The following is a 16363-nucleotide window of genomic DNA, read 5'->3' on the forward strand; positions in this document are numbered from 1 at the left end:
GCGCATTGCGGAAGGTACACATGGGCAGATAAAAAAAAACAGATCCGCCGGCGTACGTTAACAACGTACGAACCAGAATAACCCCCAATGTGTCAGTGAGCCAGTGCTATACAGGGTAGGATGCTATAGATATATGCGGATATGGATCATTGGATAGACACCAACTAGGTCGACATGCATGACAGTCATCATGACTTAAGGTTGAAAAGGGTTAGGTCGACAAGGTCATTATGTCGACACAAACATTAGGTCGACATGGGGAAGTCAAAAGGTCGACATAGGGTTTTCACCCGAATGTTGCTACGCTCAGCACACTATTTATTCTACCACCACGCCCTAGTGGATGGTAGGGCATGACAGCTCACATAAAACAAAACATGTCGACCTTTTGACTGTGGTCCCTCCCCATATAGACCTAATGCTTGTGTTGACCTTCAGTCATGTCGAACTAAAACTTGTAGATCTAGTGACTGTATCCCATACACGCAATGTGTAGATAAGCAGGTGCTATATGTGCTGTAAATACGGGACTATGTAAAAACCGGACCCGAACTAGACTCCGGACAGGACATCAAACTCTGCAGTCCAGAGCTTGTAGGGTCCGGTCCGGGGGGTGTCTTGTCCGGGGGGTCCCTATGATAGCTTTCACCGGGGACATGGGGGAGGGGAGATTACAGCCTCCCCGTGTGGTCCGGACAGTCCGGGTTTTGCTACATGTCCGGACCATACAGGGAGACTTTATTCTCCCCCTCCTCCTCTACCTGGTGACAGGTGTGACAGGCAGCCCCCCCGGACAGGACACACCCCGGACCGGAGGCTACAAGCTCCAAAATGCACAGTTTGATGTCCGGTCCGGCGGTTTTGTCCTGGTCCGGTTTTCACCCATACCCTGTAAATACTGTTTGTTGTATCACTGTCTCCTTTTGTAAAGCGCAACGCAATATGCTGCGCTATAAAATAAACTGTTAATAAATAAAATAATATAACACACTTTCCATTAGAGCTGACTGCATATACGGCAGTAAGAAAGCATTTATATTAGACATGGATGGAGTGAAATACGTCTTCATTTTAAAGTATAAAGGTTAAACTTTAATGGTATTCTGCGGCTATGAATGATGTTTACTAGAATAAGAAGCTGCCACATGATGTCAGATGATGATCCAACATCGATGTTTGGGCGCTCACATCGATGCTTGACCCGAAGCCTGCACCAACATCGCGGTGTCACGTGACCATCCCCGTTCTCGCCCGCCGGTGGCTTTAGCTAAATAGCTTTTTATCCAGCCACTACACTCCATAGCACCGCACCGCAAATAAAGCGACCATTAGACTAGTCACTGATTGGGATGAGGGAGAGGGTAGAATAGGACTAGTCCCCTCTCTGGCGCACGGAGATGACAAAATATTCCCTCCCCCCCCACACGTCACAGACAGGCGGTACGCTCCGGCAGGCGAGCAGATCCCGCGCATGCGCAATGCCACCCACTGCCGGCTGCTGCTGCGGAGTGTCATGGCGGCCATGATGGTGGTGGGACAGAGAGATTACCGGTGGTTCTTCTCCTCCCGTTGTGTCAGCTACAGCTGCTTGGTGGTCCTAGTTCTCTCATCGTTGTTCCCTTCCGGCACCCAGGCCAGTGTCTGCAGAGTCAGGGTGAGCAAGCTCAGGTTCTTTGTCACCTCCCAGGATTGGGGGTACTACAAGCCCCATTGGGGCAGATGTATTAAGCCTTAACAAGAGATAAATGCAAGGTTGATAAAGAGAGATAAACGTCCAGCCAATCGCCTGCTAACTGCCATGTCACAGGCTGTGTTTGAAAAAGTCAGTAAGGAGCTGATTGGCTGGACGTTTATCTCTCCTTATCACCCTTGCATTTATCTCTTGTTAAGGCTTAATACATCTGCCCCATTATACCTTACCATCACAGCCTGCACCTCAGGTACGGCTGGATAATGCAGCGTGCTTCATGACTGTTGTGGGGGGGGCAGTAGAGGGTATGCTGGGAGTGGCCCCTGTCAGTGTGGTCTGCATATTAGGCTAGGATGGGTAAATCTAACAATTTGTAATTGTTAAGACCCCCATAAACCAAAACAACATTGGACCCAAACATCCAATTTTGATGGGTCGTGCGCCAGATTTTGTGCACACGATGCGCGGTCCCCCAGATTTTGTGCACACGATGCGCGGTCCCATAGGTCGGCCCTCCTATGAGATGCGCTGTACGTCTAATCCATCAGCTCTCATTACAGTCGTAAGCAGATCATGGGGCAGATGTATTAAGCCTTAAAAAGAGATAAATGCAAGGGTGATAGAGAGATAAATGTGCAGCCAATCAGCTCCTTACTGACTTTTTCAAACACAGCCTGTAACATGGCAGTAAGTAGGTGATTGGCTGGACGTTTATCTTTCTTTATCACCCTTGCATTTAACTCTTGTTAAGTCTCTTAATACATCTGCCCCCATGCTTTTTAAGCACATACGATCGCTAGTTTGACCACTCCACGACCTGCATATGATCAGATCATCCTGATGTATGGCCAGATTTAGACCCATAGTCTAAACCGTATATTGCTGCAGCATGTGCTGAGATTGTCCGCAGTCCCTGGATAATGGTAATATTTTTCCCTTTCAGACTGTAGATGGGAGAGACTCGGAAGGGTGCGGAACTAATCTGGATCTAGAACACTCGTTTGAGCTCGGTGAGTGGCCCAACATAGCTTCCTCTAATCTTGCCTATAATTATTATTAACAGGTATTTATATAGCGCACACATATTCTGCAGCTCTTTACAGAGAATATTTGACCATTCGCACCAGTCCCTGCCCCAGTGCAGCTTACAATCTATATTTCCTACCACACACACATACATTCTAGGGTAAATTTTTGTTGGGAACCAAATAACCTTTGGATTGTGGGAAGAAACCGGAGTACCCACACAAGCATGGGGAGAATATACAAACTCTGCACAGTTAGGGCCATAGTGAGGATGTAACCCATGACCTCAGCGATGTGAGGCGGTAATGATAACCATTACACCATCCATGCTGTCAATGTGCTCATGTGGTTCGTTACTGATATGTCCAATTTTGTAAACATGTAGTCCAATCTGATGGTATTGTCAGTGACTGCATGTTCGGTTGGGGTCCCATGGCGGCACTTAAAAAGTTAATGATATCTTTCAGTGTTCACCCGCGGGTCATTCATTTTTGTGGCACCAACGACATTGTCAACCATATCGTGGTGCCACATATCACACACTGTGTGCGGACCTTGAGTGATATTACAAACAATATTGTTTATTTTTCTTCTGCTGAGTTATATAATTTGTAATATCGTTCAATGTGTATGCTCAATATCGTTACCAATTTACTCCATCTGTATATGCAGCATAATTCTGACTATCGCAAATGAGCGGGGACCTGATGATGTTACTGAACGATATCGTTCATTGTGCATGCACTATATAGTTCACCCGGGACTTCTAGGAAATCGCTGATAATATCGTTCCTAAACAATACCATCTAGTGTGTATGGGACAGTACAGTCAGACCAGCTGTCTGAGTAATCTAGTCCAGTCTGTGCCCATTAAACGGTGTCAGGAAAATAATGTGCTTCTTCCTAAAGCAAAGGTGCCCACTTACTTTCTGTCCATGATGTTATAAGTGTACGTCTCGCTGAACTATCAGATCTATACTTTAAATCTGTATACACTGCACAATTTCTGTGTATAGAGACTCCGCCTCTATCGAACATCGATGCGCACCCTTATTTACTGATTCCCCATAACCGAAGGCGCAGTTCTAGTTTGTGAGTGATTCTCCAAAGAGCAGGAGAGGGCATGAAGTATGCTTGGTGTACAATATGGGTGGCCCATGGCAGATAGTTGCTTGCATTGTGCATTCAGTACACCTCCCAGAGCTGATAGAGGATCAGAACACTGTGCATGGGAGCCGTAATCACTAGGAAGGTATGATGTAGTGAAGAGGAGGAGAAACGGTACTTATGTATTATCTGGGCGCCCGATTTTTTTCATTGCATGCCACTACTTAAGGCATGCGATGCGATTTTTCATTGTAAAGACCCGATTTTTAATTGTATAGGCAACCATGGGTGATTTCATACCCCCACTATCCAACTACGCATGGAGTTGATTTTATATAGTGTGGTGAGCGCAGCGGATTACTTTACATGTATTCTGCGTCCCCTCGCTAGGCTCGCTGCGCTAGACACGCTTCTGGCTCGCTGCACTCGCCACAGTACACTATATAAAATCAACTCCATGCGTAGTTGGATAGTGGGGGTATGAAATCACCCATGGGTGACTACACAATGAAAAATCACCTTGCATGAATTGTATGCCACTATATTGCATGCGATGCAATGAGAAAATCGGGCGCCCAGATATTACATAAGTACCGGAGAAACCACACAGCAATGCCGGTCCAGAGACAGCATGGCTCTATAGGTGCCATGGAGGCTCTGACTGGCAATATGTATGGTGGGTAATATTTGGCTTGTTATCTTACTTGTCAGCATCAGTCTATTGGGGTTATTCAATGTGTGCTAAAATTTCTGACAGGCGAAAATATCAGGGCAACACAGCTACCGAGGCAGAAACAAGGGTGCTGTCGGGGGAATGTAGTTCCAAGCTGCCACTTGAAAAGGGATGCCAATACCTCAATGAATAACAAATAAGAAAAGTGGTGCTAAACAAAAAAAAAAAAGAATAATATATTTTAATAGTGTTCATTCAAGGATTTTTTTTTTAGGGCAGGGTGCTGACCACCGGGCATGGCACTTTTTTCATTCGGGAGGGCACATTTTGTAATAGAAATTTAGGTACTTGTTTCCTAGAATGCCGCCCACTAAGCTATTTGCTTAGTGGGCTATTCTGCGTAGGGAAATCGCATTGCCCATGCAATGCGATTTCCCTACGTTTGCGAACGTATGAAATCTGGGCACCGTTCTAGGAAATAAGTACCGAAATTTACGTTAGAAACCAAATAAAAACATATATATATATACAAAATTGCACACTGCGCTAGGATCACGCCTATTAAACATTGTCATACTCTGTTATTATGACAGAATATGTAATGAGCAATTACACATTATGGCAGACACTGTAATGCCTCTTACACATTATACCGCACACCATAATGCCCATTACACATGATGGCATACACCGTAATACTCATTACACATGATGGCAAACACAAAAGTTCTCAGCGGCATGTCAGTGCGGTGGGGGGCAGTGTAAGGGCACACCGTGCCACACAAAAAAAGGGAACGGTGCATTTTGAGGTTTCTAAAAAGGGCAGGGTGCGGCACCCTGCAAAAAAAGTTTGACCTCAGACACTCTCCTCAATGCCTTTTTATAAAGCTGTATTTAGACAGTGAAACGTGTCAGGAGAATTACCCCTTTCACACTCGCAGAGCCGGGTCATACCCGGGAATGTGTTCCCGGATGCTTCCCAGGACTCTAACCGGGAATGAACCCTTTCACACTGCACTCAGACCTGGTATGGACCCGGGACTGCCCCATTCACACTGATCCTGGAAAATCCCTGCAAATACATATGCATGTCATTAGAAATGGACTCCAGGGCTCTCAAAGATGACATCAGCATTTGTGAGCCCAAGAAAGCTCCAATCAGCAGCTTTTTTAAAGTCCCGTGTACCCAATCCCTGGTACGGGACCATTCACACTGACCGCATTCTGAGTCGATTCCGGAATCTACCCAGGTCAGGACCTGGGTAGCAATCCCAGGATGTTCATCCAATACCCTTTCACACTGAGCTTAATCCCGGGTTGATGCGCGTTCATGTGCAAAAACCGGGATATTTTTGCAAGTGTGAAAGGGGTATTAGTGGACCCAGACCTCATTCATCTTGTGTCACTATGCACCCGAACCAGCCGGTACTTATGTAATATCTGGGTGCCCGATTTTTTTCATCGCATCATATCGCATGCAATATAGTGGCATACAATTCATGCGATTTTTTTTTTCATTATAAAGACCCGATTTTTAATTGTATAGTTAGTTACCCATGGGTGATTTCATACCCCCACTATCCAACTACGCATGGAGTTGATTGTATATAGTGTGGCGAGCGCAGCGAGCCCGAAGCGTGGCGAGCGGACGCAGAATACATGTAAAGTAATCCGCGTCCCCTCGCCGGGCTCGCTGCGCTCGCCATGCTTTGGGCTCGGTGGCTCGCTGCGCTCACCACACTATATAAAATCAACTCCATGCGTAGTTGGATACTGGGGGTATGAAATCACCCATGGCTGACTATACAATTAAAAATCGCATCGCATGCCTTAAGTAGTGGTATGAAATGAAAAAATAGAGCGCCCAGATAATAGATAAGTACCTGCTATCCATTCCTACTGGATTAAAATTGGACCAAATCAATTTATCAAATTATCCAAACAGGATTAATTTCCTCCAGCGGCCTGGTAACTATTTGTGGGAACACTCATACCATCTGAGTTAGTACCCTTCTCACCATTTGGTTACTAAAAAATACCATCCATTTTTTGGCCGCATAATAGGAATGGACATCACCAGTGTCCACTCTGCACTAGCATTTTATAGTTCTTTACATCCTTGTTTTTATTGTCATATCTATATATATTTCTTTCAATATATATTTAATTATATTAAAATATATTAATTGTTTTTTTAGCACAACTCTTCTTCTTTTTCTCAAAAATATCAGCTCACACCTATTCAATGCGGCCGCAATACGGCCGTAAATTCGCCAATTTACCTAAAATGACTCTTATTATTGCTAATATTGTTGGATTTATTGAGACCTTTATCTAAGTTTATTGTAAATGTGTTACCCAATAATTGCAACCTAAAGCAATTGTAACACAATGCAATAAGGGGGAATTCAATCAGCCCCAGGGATCTATGAGCCCACAGTTTATTTATTTACTAACAGTTTCTTATATAGATTCCGCAGCGCTTTACAGAGAATATTTGACCATTCACATCAGTCCCTGCCCCAGTGGAGCTTACAATCTATATTCCCGACCACATCTACACGCACACAGACATTCTAGGGTTAATTTTGTTGGAAGCCAATTGACCTACCAGTATATTTTTGGATTGTGGGAGGAAACGGGAGTACCCGGAGGAAACCCACGCAAGCACAGGGAGAATATACAAACTCCGCACAGTTAGAGCCATGGTGGGAATCAAACCCATGACCTCAGCGCTGTGAGGTAGTAACGCTAACCATTACACCATCCGTACTGCCCTACGGGTTAGTTACAGCGGGCAATTGAGTCCTCAAAACCCCCATTAAATATTTTAGGAAACCCAATGCATATACATATGGAAACTGATGCACTAATAGTCATACAGCGTTTTTCATTTGTCTTTGTTGTGAAACAGATGCCAGTATCCACTTCAAGAAGAGAGGAGCGTTGATCTTGAGTCCCACTGTGGATCAAAGTATTTCCATTTTACAGAAGCAGCTGACAGAGGATGAGAGGAACAAACTAAGGGTAGGCATGTAGGCGGTAGCCCTGGGAAACGATGCAATGCTTTCCAATATTGATAAATCGGGCAACATCGCAGCCCCATAGAAACCTATATGAGTGTGAAAGGTCGAATCGGTCCCTCTGTTTTACATTTGGGTGATACTAAATATTTGCGGCTAACCTTTCTGGGGAATAAGCCGCAAATATTAAATCATAAATATGTCCTAGTGTTCATTCTAGCACCCGCCGTCTTTGAAAACCCATGCAGTTCCTGTTCCCTGCCTGGGGTGTCACTGTCTGCTGTAGTGCTTCTAGCACAGGTCTGGTTTGCAGATCAGTGCTGATATACAGACCACACTATGCTAGAAGCACTACAGCAGACAGCGACACCCCAGGCAGGGAACAGGAACTGCATGGGTTTTCAAAGATGGCAGGTGCTAGAATGAACAATAGGACTGTCCTGTAGTCACTACTAGAAAGGACCATGAAACAAATGCTGCATGCTTCCATAGAACGATGTCAGCGCCTGTGTTTTCCGGTGAGCGAACACTGGTGATGACAATATTTATGTCCCTGCTCATTCTTTATTCTACCGTCCATATCGCTGTGCATCTCTAGCGCTGGTCCCAACTCACACAGAGATGTAGGGTCATTTTCTAAGCGATCTAGTCAGATCTTACAAAATGGCTAAAAATCACTGTGTGTGTGTGTGTGTGTGTACCCCACAACAGTATAGTATGAACTGTATTGTACGCTTAAAACAAATATTCAAAATAATACTTTTGCTGGGTTTTTCTTTTCTTACTATTACAATTAATTCAGGTTTGCATAATGTGATATTTATCAGAAGAGGAAGAGGGATTGCACTGTGGACATAATGTGATTTTAAAATGGTGTCCTTCTAATTACAGTAATCACTCTTGATGGTATTTCCCTCTTTTTGGCTAATCAGATTGGTTTTCATTTGTTTTATAGGACATTGCAAATCTGAATGGACTCTATAGAATCCGGATCCCCCGTAAGCTGGGAGTGGTGGAGGAGTCCAATGAATACGTCACATCGTTTGTCCGAGCAGTAAGTTCTTTGTGTTCTCTTTTCTTTGGGTCAGAATGTCACCAGACTGTATGTATAGACAGTGATTATGTCAACTCAACATTGTGGCATGTCGAGATGGTTAAAATGTTGACCTCGGCATCATGCTGACATGTCGTCATAACGTCAACATAACACATACCGTGTTTCCCTGATAAGACACTGTCAAATTTTTTTTTTCAGTCCAAAAAATGCCATAGGGCTTATTTTAGCCCCTCAGTCCTGCTTCTATCCACATCATACCCCTCAAAGCTCAACTGCCTCTTTCCTTTACTTCTGCGTTTTTCAGCCGCTCAGTCACTCCGCTCCCACCTGTGTACAGACACCGCTCAGTCCTTGAGGTGCACAGTGATGTCACATGCGCAATGCATCCCTGGAACAGCTGATATCAGCAGCATCCATTTCATGCGGGGGGGGGGGACTGGAAGTTTAGCACAGGGACTGGGCAAAATGGGGATTTAGCTGGGGCTAATTTTCGGGGTAGGGCTTATTTTGAACCGTTGTCCAGAAATAAGGGTAGGGTTTATTATCGGGGTAGGTCTTATTAACAGGGTATTAGGGTCACGAAGACTTGTTCACATACTAACGCTGATTCTGCAGGAGGACATCCTTATGTTTACATAGAAATGTACTTATCAACCACAGTTTGAAAGTCATTGTCGAGCACTGATTTACTGCTTGTCTTTTGCAGTGTTCTATGGTAGAATCCCATCTCTCCGATCAGATCACCGTTCACACAGACCTTTCGGGGAACATAGTTGGGGTATCCATAGTAACGCTTCCCGGGTCCTGTAATGGTGCAGAGGTGGAAGATGTGGACCTAGAACAGTTTAACACCACCGTCTACATTCAACAGCCGATTCCAGCAGCAATGTGAGTGCAGGGCCTAGACCCCACTGTTCCGGACCAGAGGATTTATCTACAGACTTCTTATATAGTTTGTTTTCTCCTTGCTAGGCCTGAAACGGCAGCTTTTATAGAGCGCTTGGAGATGGAGCAGGCCCAGAAAGCAAAGACGCCCCAAGAGCAGAAATCTTTTTTCGCTAAATACGTAAGTTCTACTCGCGTCTGATGACACTAAGATAACTTCTTCTTTGCGGTTAGGCCTTATTGTCGATGAATGCAATACAACAGCTCTTTCCTGTTAACATTCTCCATGTATAGAGCAATAGGAGATGCAATCACAGCAAGACCGTGTTGTGTGTGACTGCTTGTCTTATCTCTCCCTCCTCACAGTGGCATATAATTCTAGGAGGGGCAATGTTGCTAATGTTAACCAATACGGCGAAAGTACCGAGGGACCCGGGACAGCAGGCCTGAGGAACTGAAGTAATTCACTTGACCTAAACTTTATCCCTTCTCTAATGCTCCTCCTACCTTTTGGCACTATTTATTTATTTTTCTCTGAGCTCTGAGACCGAACTAACATTAGTACTTGCAGGAAATAAGGAACTATTCTTATTGGCGCCTGTTGTCCAAAATATAAAAGTAAATGGAAAGGTCTTGAAATCTCCTAGTACGTGGCTAGAGCATCACTCGTTGTATTCTCCCCCTACTGGCTGAGCATTATTAGCGGTGCATAGAATTGCAGTGCAGTTACCCAGGTACTTTACATGACCCTGGGCTTAAATAGGCCCGCCCCCTGCACCTTTGTAAATCATCCATTTATATTAGGGATGCCAATCCCGGGGAATATTTTCAAACCCGGGATTGAGTTCATCAATATAATGAAGAACTTTAATCCCCCCCAAACTCAGTATCACCGGGCCATCGGTGCGGGAGATGGACGGCAGTGGTCAGGAGCCCGGCAGCTTTGATTGGTAGCCAAGTGGCAGTGGTTGGGAATCGGGCAACGGTGCAGGAGCCGGGCGGTGGTCGCTAGGCAGGCAGCGGTGATGGTGAGCTGACAGGGATAAGGACGTATACCGGGCGGTGGTCTGGCGGATAGACGTGGAGCAGCAGACAGGCTGCGCCGCCATAGAGCAGCGTGCAGGTGGCATTTGGGTAGATGCTAAATTGTAGTGGGATAAAGGACCTTCCATGCCCAGGGGGAGGAGCAAGGCCGGGGGGCTTGCTCCTTCACTATCCATGCCACCACTGGTTGCCTTTAGTAACCAGGTGGCGAGCAAAGCAATCCAGCGATGGTCCTTTTGGGACTCTTCTTCTGACCTTGCTCCTCCTACAGCCACCTCTGTAACATCAGGAGGTCCTTTAGCCCACTACAATTTAGACCTAACCGTGGCATTTGAGAGCAGGCGGGCAGCGTCTGAGATGGTCTCAGCGCTGCCCAGCATTAGATTTGCGCATGCACAGCCCAATCCCAGGATTCCCAGATCCCGCCAACCCCAGAATTGGCCACCCTAATTTATATAAACCATTCTTAAACTTCAGTCTCTCTATGATGATTTCTATGTAAAGGTCATTCTAGATATGACCGTAGGCATATGACCTAATACATCAGGAATCAGAAATGCAGTAGACTAGTGATGGCTAACCTTGACACTCCAGCTGTTGAACTACACATTCCAGCATGCCCTGCATCAGTTTTAGCATGGCCAAATAGTGAAACTGTAGCAGGGCATGCTGGGATGTGTAGTTCAACAGCTGGAGTGTCAAGGTTAACCAGCACTGCTGCTCTTTCGTCCCCCGAGGGTGCTCTGATTAATGTAGAATAGGATAACAATGCAGAACTTTAAAAGCCGGGGTATGGCCTCTATGTACCTTTTTGTCCTAGAACAGAATCAAGGATGCCTTCCTCTCCAAGTCTTAGTAGGCGGACTCTATAATCAAAAGATTAGACTCCCCACGTTCAGATGGAGAGTTAAGTACCTAGCTCCTGCTTTTTGTCAAACCCGTCCTGTAACCTAGTAGTTAGGAGCTGATTAACTTCTCCTCCAAGGCTTAGTGAATAGACCTCTCATCAGATGACCTTTGGTCATCTGAGGACACCCCTGCACAATAGACATCACTAAAGTCTAGGGATGGGTGAAAATCTCTCTCTGGTATTAAACTCCAGGCCACCATTATTTTAAATAGGATAGTCCCTTTTTCCAAATGATGTTTTCCCAACGTGGTAATTGCCTGTTGCCATTCTCCACTACAGAAATGTAAGTAGAGATGGCAGTGGATTGTCAGGACACTTATGAGCGAGGATCTGTAGGTAACTGCAAAAAATATATATATATTAATAAATATGCTGTTAGTGCGTAAAGCATCAAATATTTGGCTTGCTGTACCGTCAGCCTGCCATTAGATGGCAGTGTGGAACTGGCAATAGGAACAGTGGAGCGGCACGCCAGTAACATCCCTGTTATTGGAGGTTACCTGAAAATCTAGTTTTCTCCTTGGAATACTGTAGAAAACAAACATCAAGTGATTTTTTTTTATAACAGGTGACAAAGTATTTTTCCCATACATTAGATTGTGGGTTTTATTACTTTTACTTAGCAATTAAGATACAAAGAAATGTGTCTGCTCTCTGGAGCTCAAATATGTACATTTATACTATAGGCGGCTCTATGCCTGGTGCAGGGCAGTTTTTGTTAATGGAGTAATCTGGGCGTTCATCTTTGCACGAACCGCAGATCGCAGGCGTCTTGTTGGCCAAGAGAAATCCTTATGTTGCTCCTCTATTGATCACGCCTGAGATAGTGTTTTATGATTATAACCACACTCGTCACTTGTACCTGACTGCAGACATTTGTCATTGTGTTCTTTGGAAGTGCTCCAGAAATCTTACGTAATTGGCTTCTTGGGAAACAATTCTATCTCTCCCTGTCTGCTACAAGTAGCCTGCTGGAAAGAAAGTCTATTTGCCTTGCTCTCTATCCAGACTTTATCACAAGATGGAATATCTACTGTAACCAGTAACATGTTATTTTTCATACATGTCCCCTATAAACTTTCTGGAGTGTAATACATAAATCCCCATTGGATTTCTGATGGGAATAAATTAAAGTTGCACACACCCCCCCCCCTTCAATTCCCCCAATACTAGGATTAGAAACCCATTGCTTAGGGAGTATGTTTTGAACGTCAGTCATTCCTCTGGGCAGCAAACAAAACTGTTTTGGCCTGCACAACACGTGGCTTATGTTGGTTTACACATTCAGCAGAACGAATCTGCTGGACTACAAATACCAGCATGGTTAAGTCTGCATGTTCTTAAACCACACAGTGCATGTTTTGCAGGTCTCTTAGCAGAATCACAAGTGAAATAATTATCTCCACCTGTGATCTTTTAAAATGTGTCAATGAGTAATGAGTGCACCTGTGCACCTGCTGGGTGACCTGGAAAACGTGAACTGTGTGGGGTCCTGAGTTTGAGAACCCCTGTGTTGGAGTAACTCCTCTGGTCACATGATCCTGTTGCACGCTGTGTGTGAGATTTTTAGTCCCCTGTGCAGTCACTGAGGTATAAGCGCATCCTCCTGTAACCAGCTAGTAACCACACAAAGGTTATATCTGCTGACCTACGTTTACTGATCAATTGGACCCAGACATTGATGCCTCAGATCTCAGAAGTCTTTGTGTTGCTCCAGTGTAATGGATTAAGTCTCTCGCTTTGTACATTTACTTTGCTAATGCTTCAGCGCTCTGCTTTATCTAGCACCGTAGTGCAAGCTGCACATGGTATCAGTCGTAGATTATATAGCACATGTAGATGTAGCGCTTTCTGGCTTCTCTTACATTTCGGTGGTGGGATCTCTCCACGTCTGTTTCCTCGCGCACTCTGGTAGTTCAGTAGAAAATAACCAAGGTGATGGGCTCAGTGATTCTCACTCAGAAAGCATCCAGCTATGACCTTCTGAATAAGAGGGGGAACCTGAAGCTGACCGTGGATGGATTTTTTTTTCATTAACCCTTTGAGTGCTAACCTTGCTGTGAGCGATCCTCAAAAGATCCGTAAAAAATTAGAGCGCCGCTCACAGCAACTGCTTTTTTTTTACCCTGGTGCAATATTTAACTAAACTTAAATTAATTAGCTTGGCTGTATTTCTATTTATACTAAAATAACAGTCGCAGTGAGCGCCCGCTGGCATTTTTAGTGGATATTTTGAGGATCACTCACAGCAGCGTTGGCCCTCAAAGGGGTTAAAGGGCTCTTCATAGTATCCTTCAGTAAACTTTCAAACCTGTCAACAACAGGAGCCAAAAGATGAAGCATCTGCCTGGAATCACAACCACCCAGACAGCTTTCTGATAGTTGTGGCTTTACTAGAGAAATCCCAGATAACTGGTCCTTGGTGTCTATTTGGCACCACTGGATCACTACTCGATTCCTATAAAGGATTCACCTGTGCTGATACGAGCTCTTTGATGCACGTTGGATGAAATGAAGACGTTTCTGCCCTGGATCGGTAGAGTTTTATGCTTCATAAGTTGATAGTCTTTTGGGTCATGTCAAATGGACGGTTAAGTAGGCGTGTTCAGGATACGTTTGATATGATCGAAGAATTGTCGGTACTTGTTTCCTAGCACGGCGCCAGTGATTTTAATTGCATCCATCGGGACCCAAAAAATCGCGTCCGTCGCATGCAACCAAATCGCATGCGATGCAATCGACGCGATTTTTTACTTTGGAACCAATGTAAAATGGTCCCTGAGACCCAATTTTACATTGGCCCCAATGTGAAATGCCCCCCAGACCCCAATTTTCATTGTATACCCACCCTCATGGTTGAAATGGCCCCCCCATTGTTAACGCCACCCCACGATCAACGCGAACCCGAAGCGTGGCGAGCGCAGCGGTACACGTCCTCCGACCTTTTCATACCCCCACTATCCACTTCGGCATGGAGTTGATTTTATATAGTTTGGCGAGCGCAGTGAGGGGACGCGGATGACTTCACAGGTATTACCCGCCCTCTCACTGCGCTCTCCACACTATAAAATCAACTCCACGCTGACGTGTATAGTGGGGGTATGAAAAGGTCGTAGGACGCGTACCGCCGCAGGCTCGCCACGCTTTGGGTTGGCGTTAATCGTGGGTTGCCGTTAACAATGGGGGGCATTTAATATACACATTACCCATTAGAGTGCCTATACAATCAAAAATTGGGGCCATTGGCCCATTTAACATTGTTCCCTATGTAAAATTTTATAATGGCATGCGATGGACGCGATCAACGCGATTTTCTCAGTGCCGGCAATAAAGGCTAAAAATAGCCAAATATCGCGTCGGTCGCGTCCATCGCATACTTTAATTTAAGGTATGCGATCACCCACGACGGGCGCCGTGCTAGGAAACAAGTACCGAATTGTCTATTGTTTAGAACAAGATCACAATACACTTCCCCACAGCCACACAGTAAGACAAAGCTAGTTTCCTAGACCTATATAGTGCATCTGATTTTTTTTTCCAATACTAAACATTTTTTTGGTACTTATGTAGTATCTGGGCGTCCGATTTAGAAATCGGATCGGATTGCATCGTATCGCATCGCATGCGACCAAATCGTATGCGATGCGATGGTCAAGATTTTTCCATAGGATTCAATGTTAAAATGGTCTGAGTCCATTTTAACATAGAATTCAATGGGAAAAAGGGGTCCTTTTCCTTTCCCCACTATCCAAGTGGGCATGGAGTTGGATATAAACCTGTAGCGAGCCACCGAGCCCGAAGCGTGGCGAGCGGACACAGAATACTTTTTAAGAAATATGCGGCCCCTCGCGGGGCTCGCCACGCTTCGGGCTCGGTGGCTCGCTGCGCTCGCCACGCTATATAAAATCAACTCTATGCCCACTTGGATAGTGGGGAAATGAACAGGACCTTCTTAACATTGAATCCTATGCAAAATCGCATCGAATCGCATCGCATCTGATTGTATGCCTTAAGGTAAGGCATACAATCACAAAATCGGCAGCCCAGATACTACATAAGTACCATTTTTTTTTTTCTGGCTCCATCGGAGTTTCACCATTTTCTGTTATTTTTCTCTTTGTTCCTTGCATTATATAACAAAACTGCAAAGGAGCCTAATAGCTTCAGGTGGGATCGGAAATGTAACAAAACGTCCCCGTTTCTCTTCCATACCACAGCCACCAGATACTGCAGAGATGTTTGTCAGGACAGTGCCATGGTGGGTTGTACAGCAGAGGATTATGGGGTATATTTATCATGGGGTGGTTTGAGTGACTTTGGACGTTTTTCAAAGCAGTAAAAGAAATAAACCAGTTTGGTTTTGGTCTTTAAATCTGTGGGTCCAAGCTGCTCATCTGTGGCGGCTTTGACAAACCACCCAGTAGTAATTCTACTCCTGCGGGAGAGGCTAGCTTGTTAAAGCATCCCTGATATTTTTTAGATTGTTTTTTACGAAACCTTTTAAAACCATTGTTCACTAAATCCTCTTTGCAACATGATTATTGGAAACTTTAACGTATTGTGTCTTTTCCACAGTGGATGTACATAATACCTGTTGTTCTGTTTTTGATGATGTCTGGAGCGTCGGATGCGGGTAACCAAGGAGGAAACGGAGGAGGCGGCGGCAATGGTGGTGGACGGTGATTGGGGAAAGAAGGAGAATGTCCGAGAGATACTGTTGCGTCATACACGGGAAGATGCAAACCACGGAACAACACATGTGGACTGAGGTTTCCTTGGTTGGGAACAGGATCATTTTTGTTTTGGAAATTTTTTATTTTATTTTTTTGTTAATCAGAAGATCAAATGTAACATGGACCAGACAAGCCACCGTTCAACCTAATTTATTATAATGGCAGTCATGGTCATTTAAGAAGATAAGTGAAGATTATATTGTAGGTTGGGTAAA

The 16363-nt window shown here is 44.8% G+C and overlaps 1 protein-coding gene across 2 annotated transcripts; it reads left to right on the forward strand.

Annotated features, from left to right (window-relative positions):
- The first annotated feature begins 1459 nt into the window (after nucleotides 1-1459).
- On the forward strand, nucleotides 1460-16363 carry EMC10 (ER membrane protein complex subunit 10). 2 transcript variants are annotated; one of them, XM_083162429.1, is made up of 8 exons: nucleotides 1460-1654; nucleotides 2634-2700; nucleotides 7411-7523; nucleotides 8475-8573; nucleotides 9283-9464; nucleotides 9549-9642; nucleotides 9828-9920; nucleotides 15991-16363. In XM_083162429.1, exons 1-7 carry the CDS (start codon nucleotides 1472-1474, stop codon nucleotides 9909-9911), a joined length of 822 nt encoding a protein of 273 aa, XP_083018555.1. In that variant the 5' UTR covers nucleotides 1460-1471; the 3' UTR covers nucleotides 9912-9920; nucleotides 15991-16363. The 2 variants fall into 2 exon arrangements, with proteins under 2 accessions (XP_083018555.1, XP_083018554.1); XM_083162428.1 differs by lacking the exon at nucleotides 9828-9920 and having other exon boundaries at nucleotides 1466-1654.

This window comes from Crinia signifera, chromosome 19, assembly GCF_055691185.1.
Source record: "Crinia signifera chromosome 19, ASM5569118v1, whole genome shotgun sequence".
Classification (NCBI taxonomy): domain Eukaryota; kingdom Metazoa; phylum Chordata; class Amphibia; order Anura; family Myobatrachidae; genus Crinia; species Crinia signifera.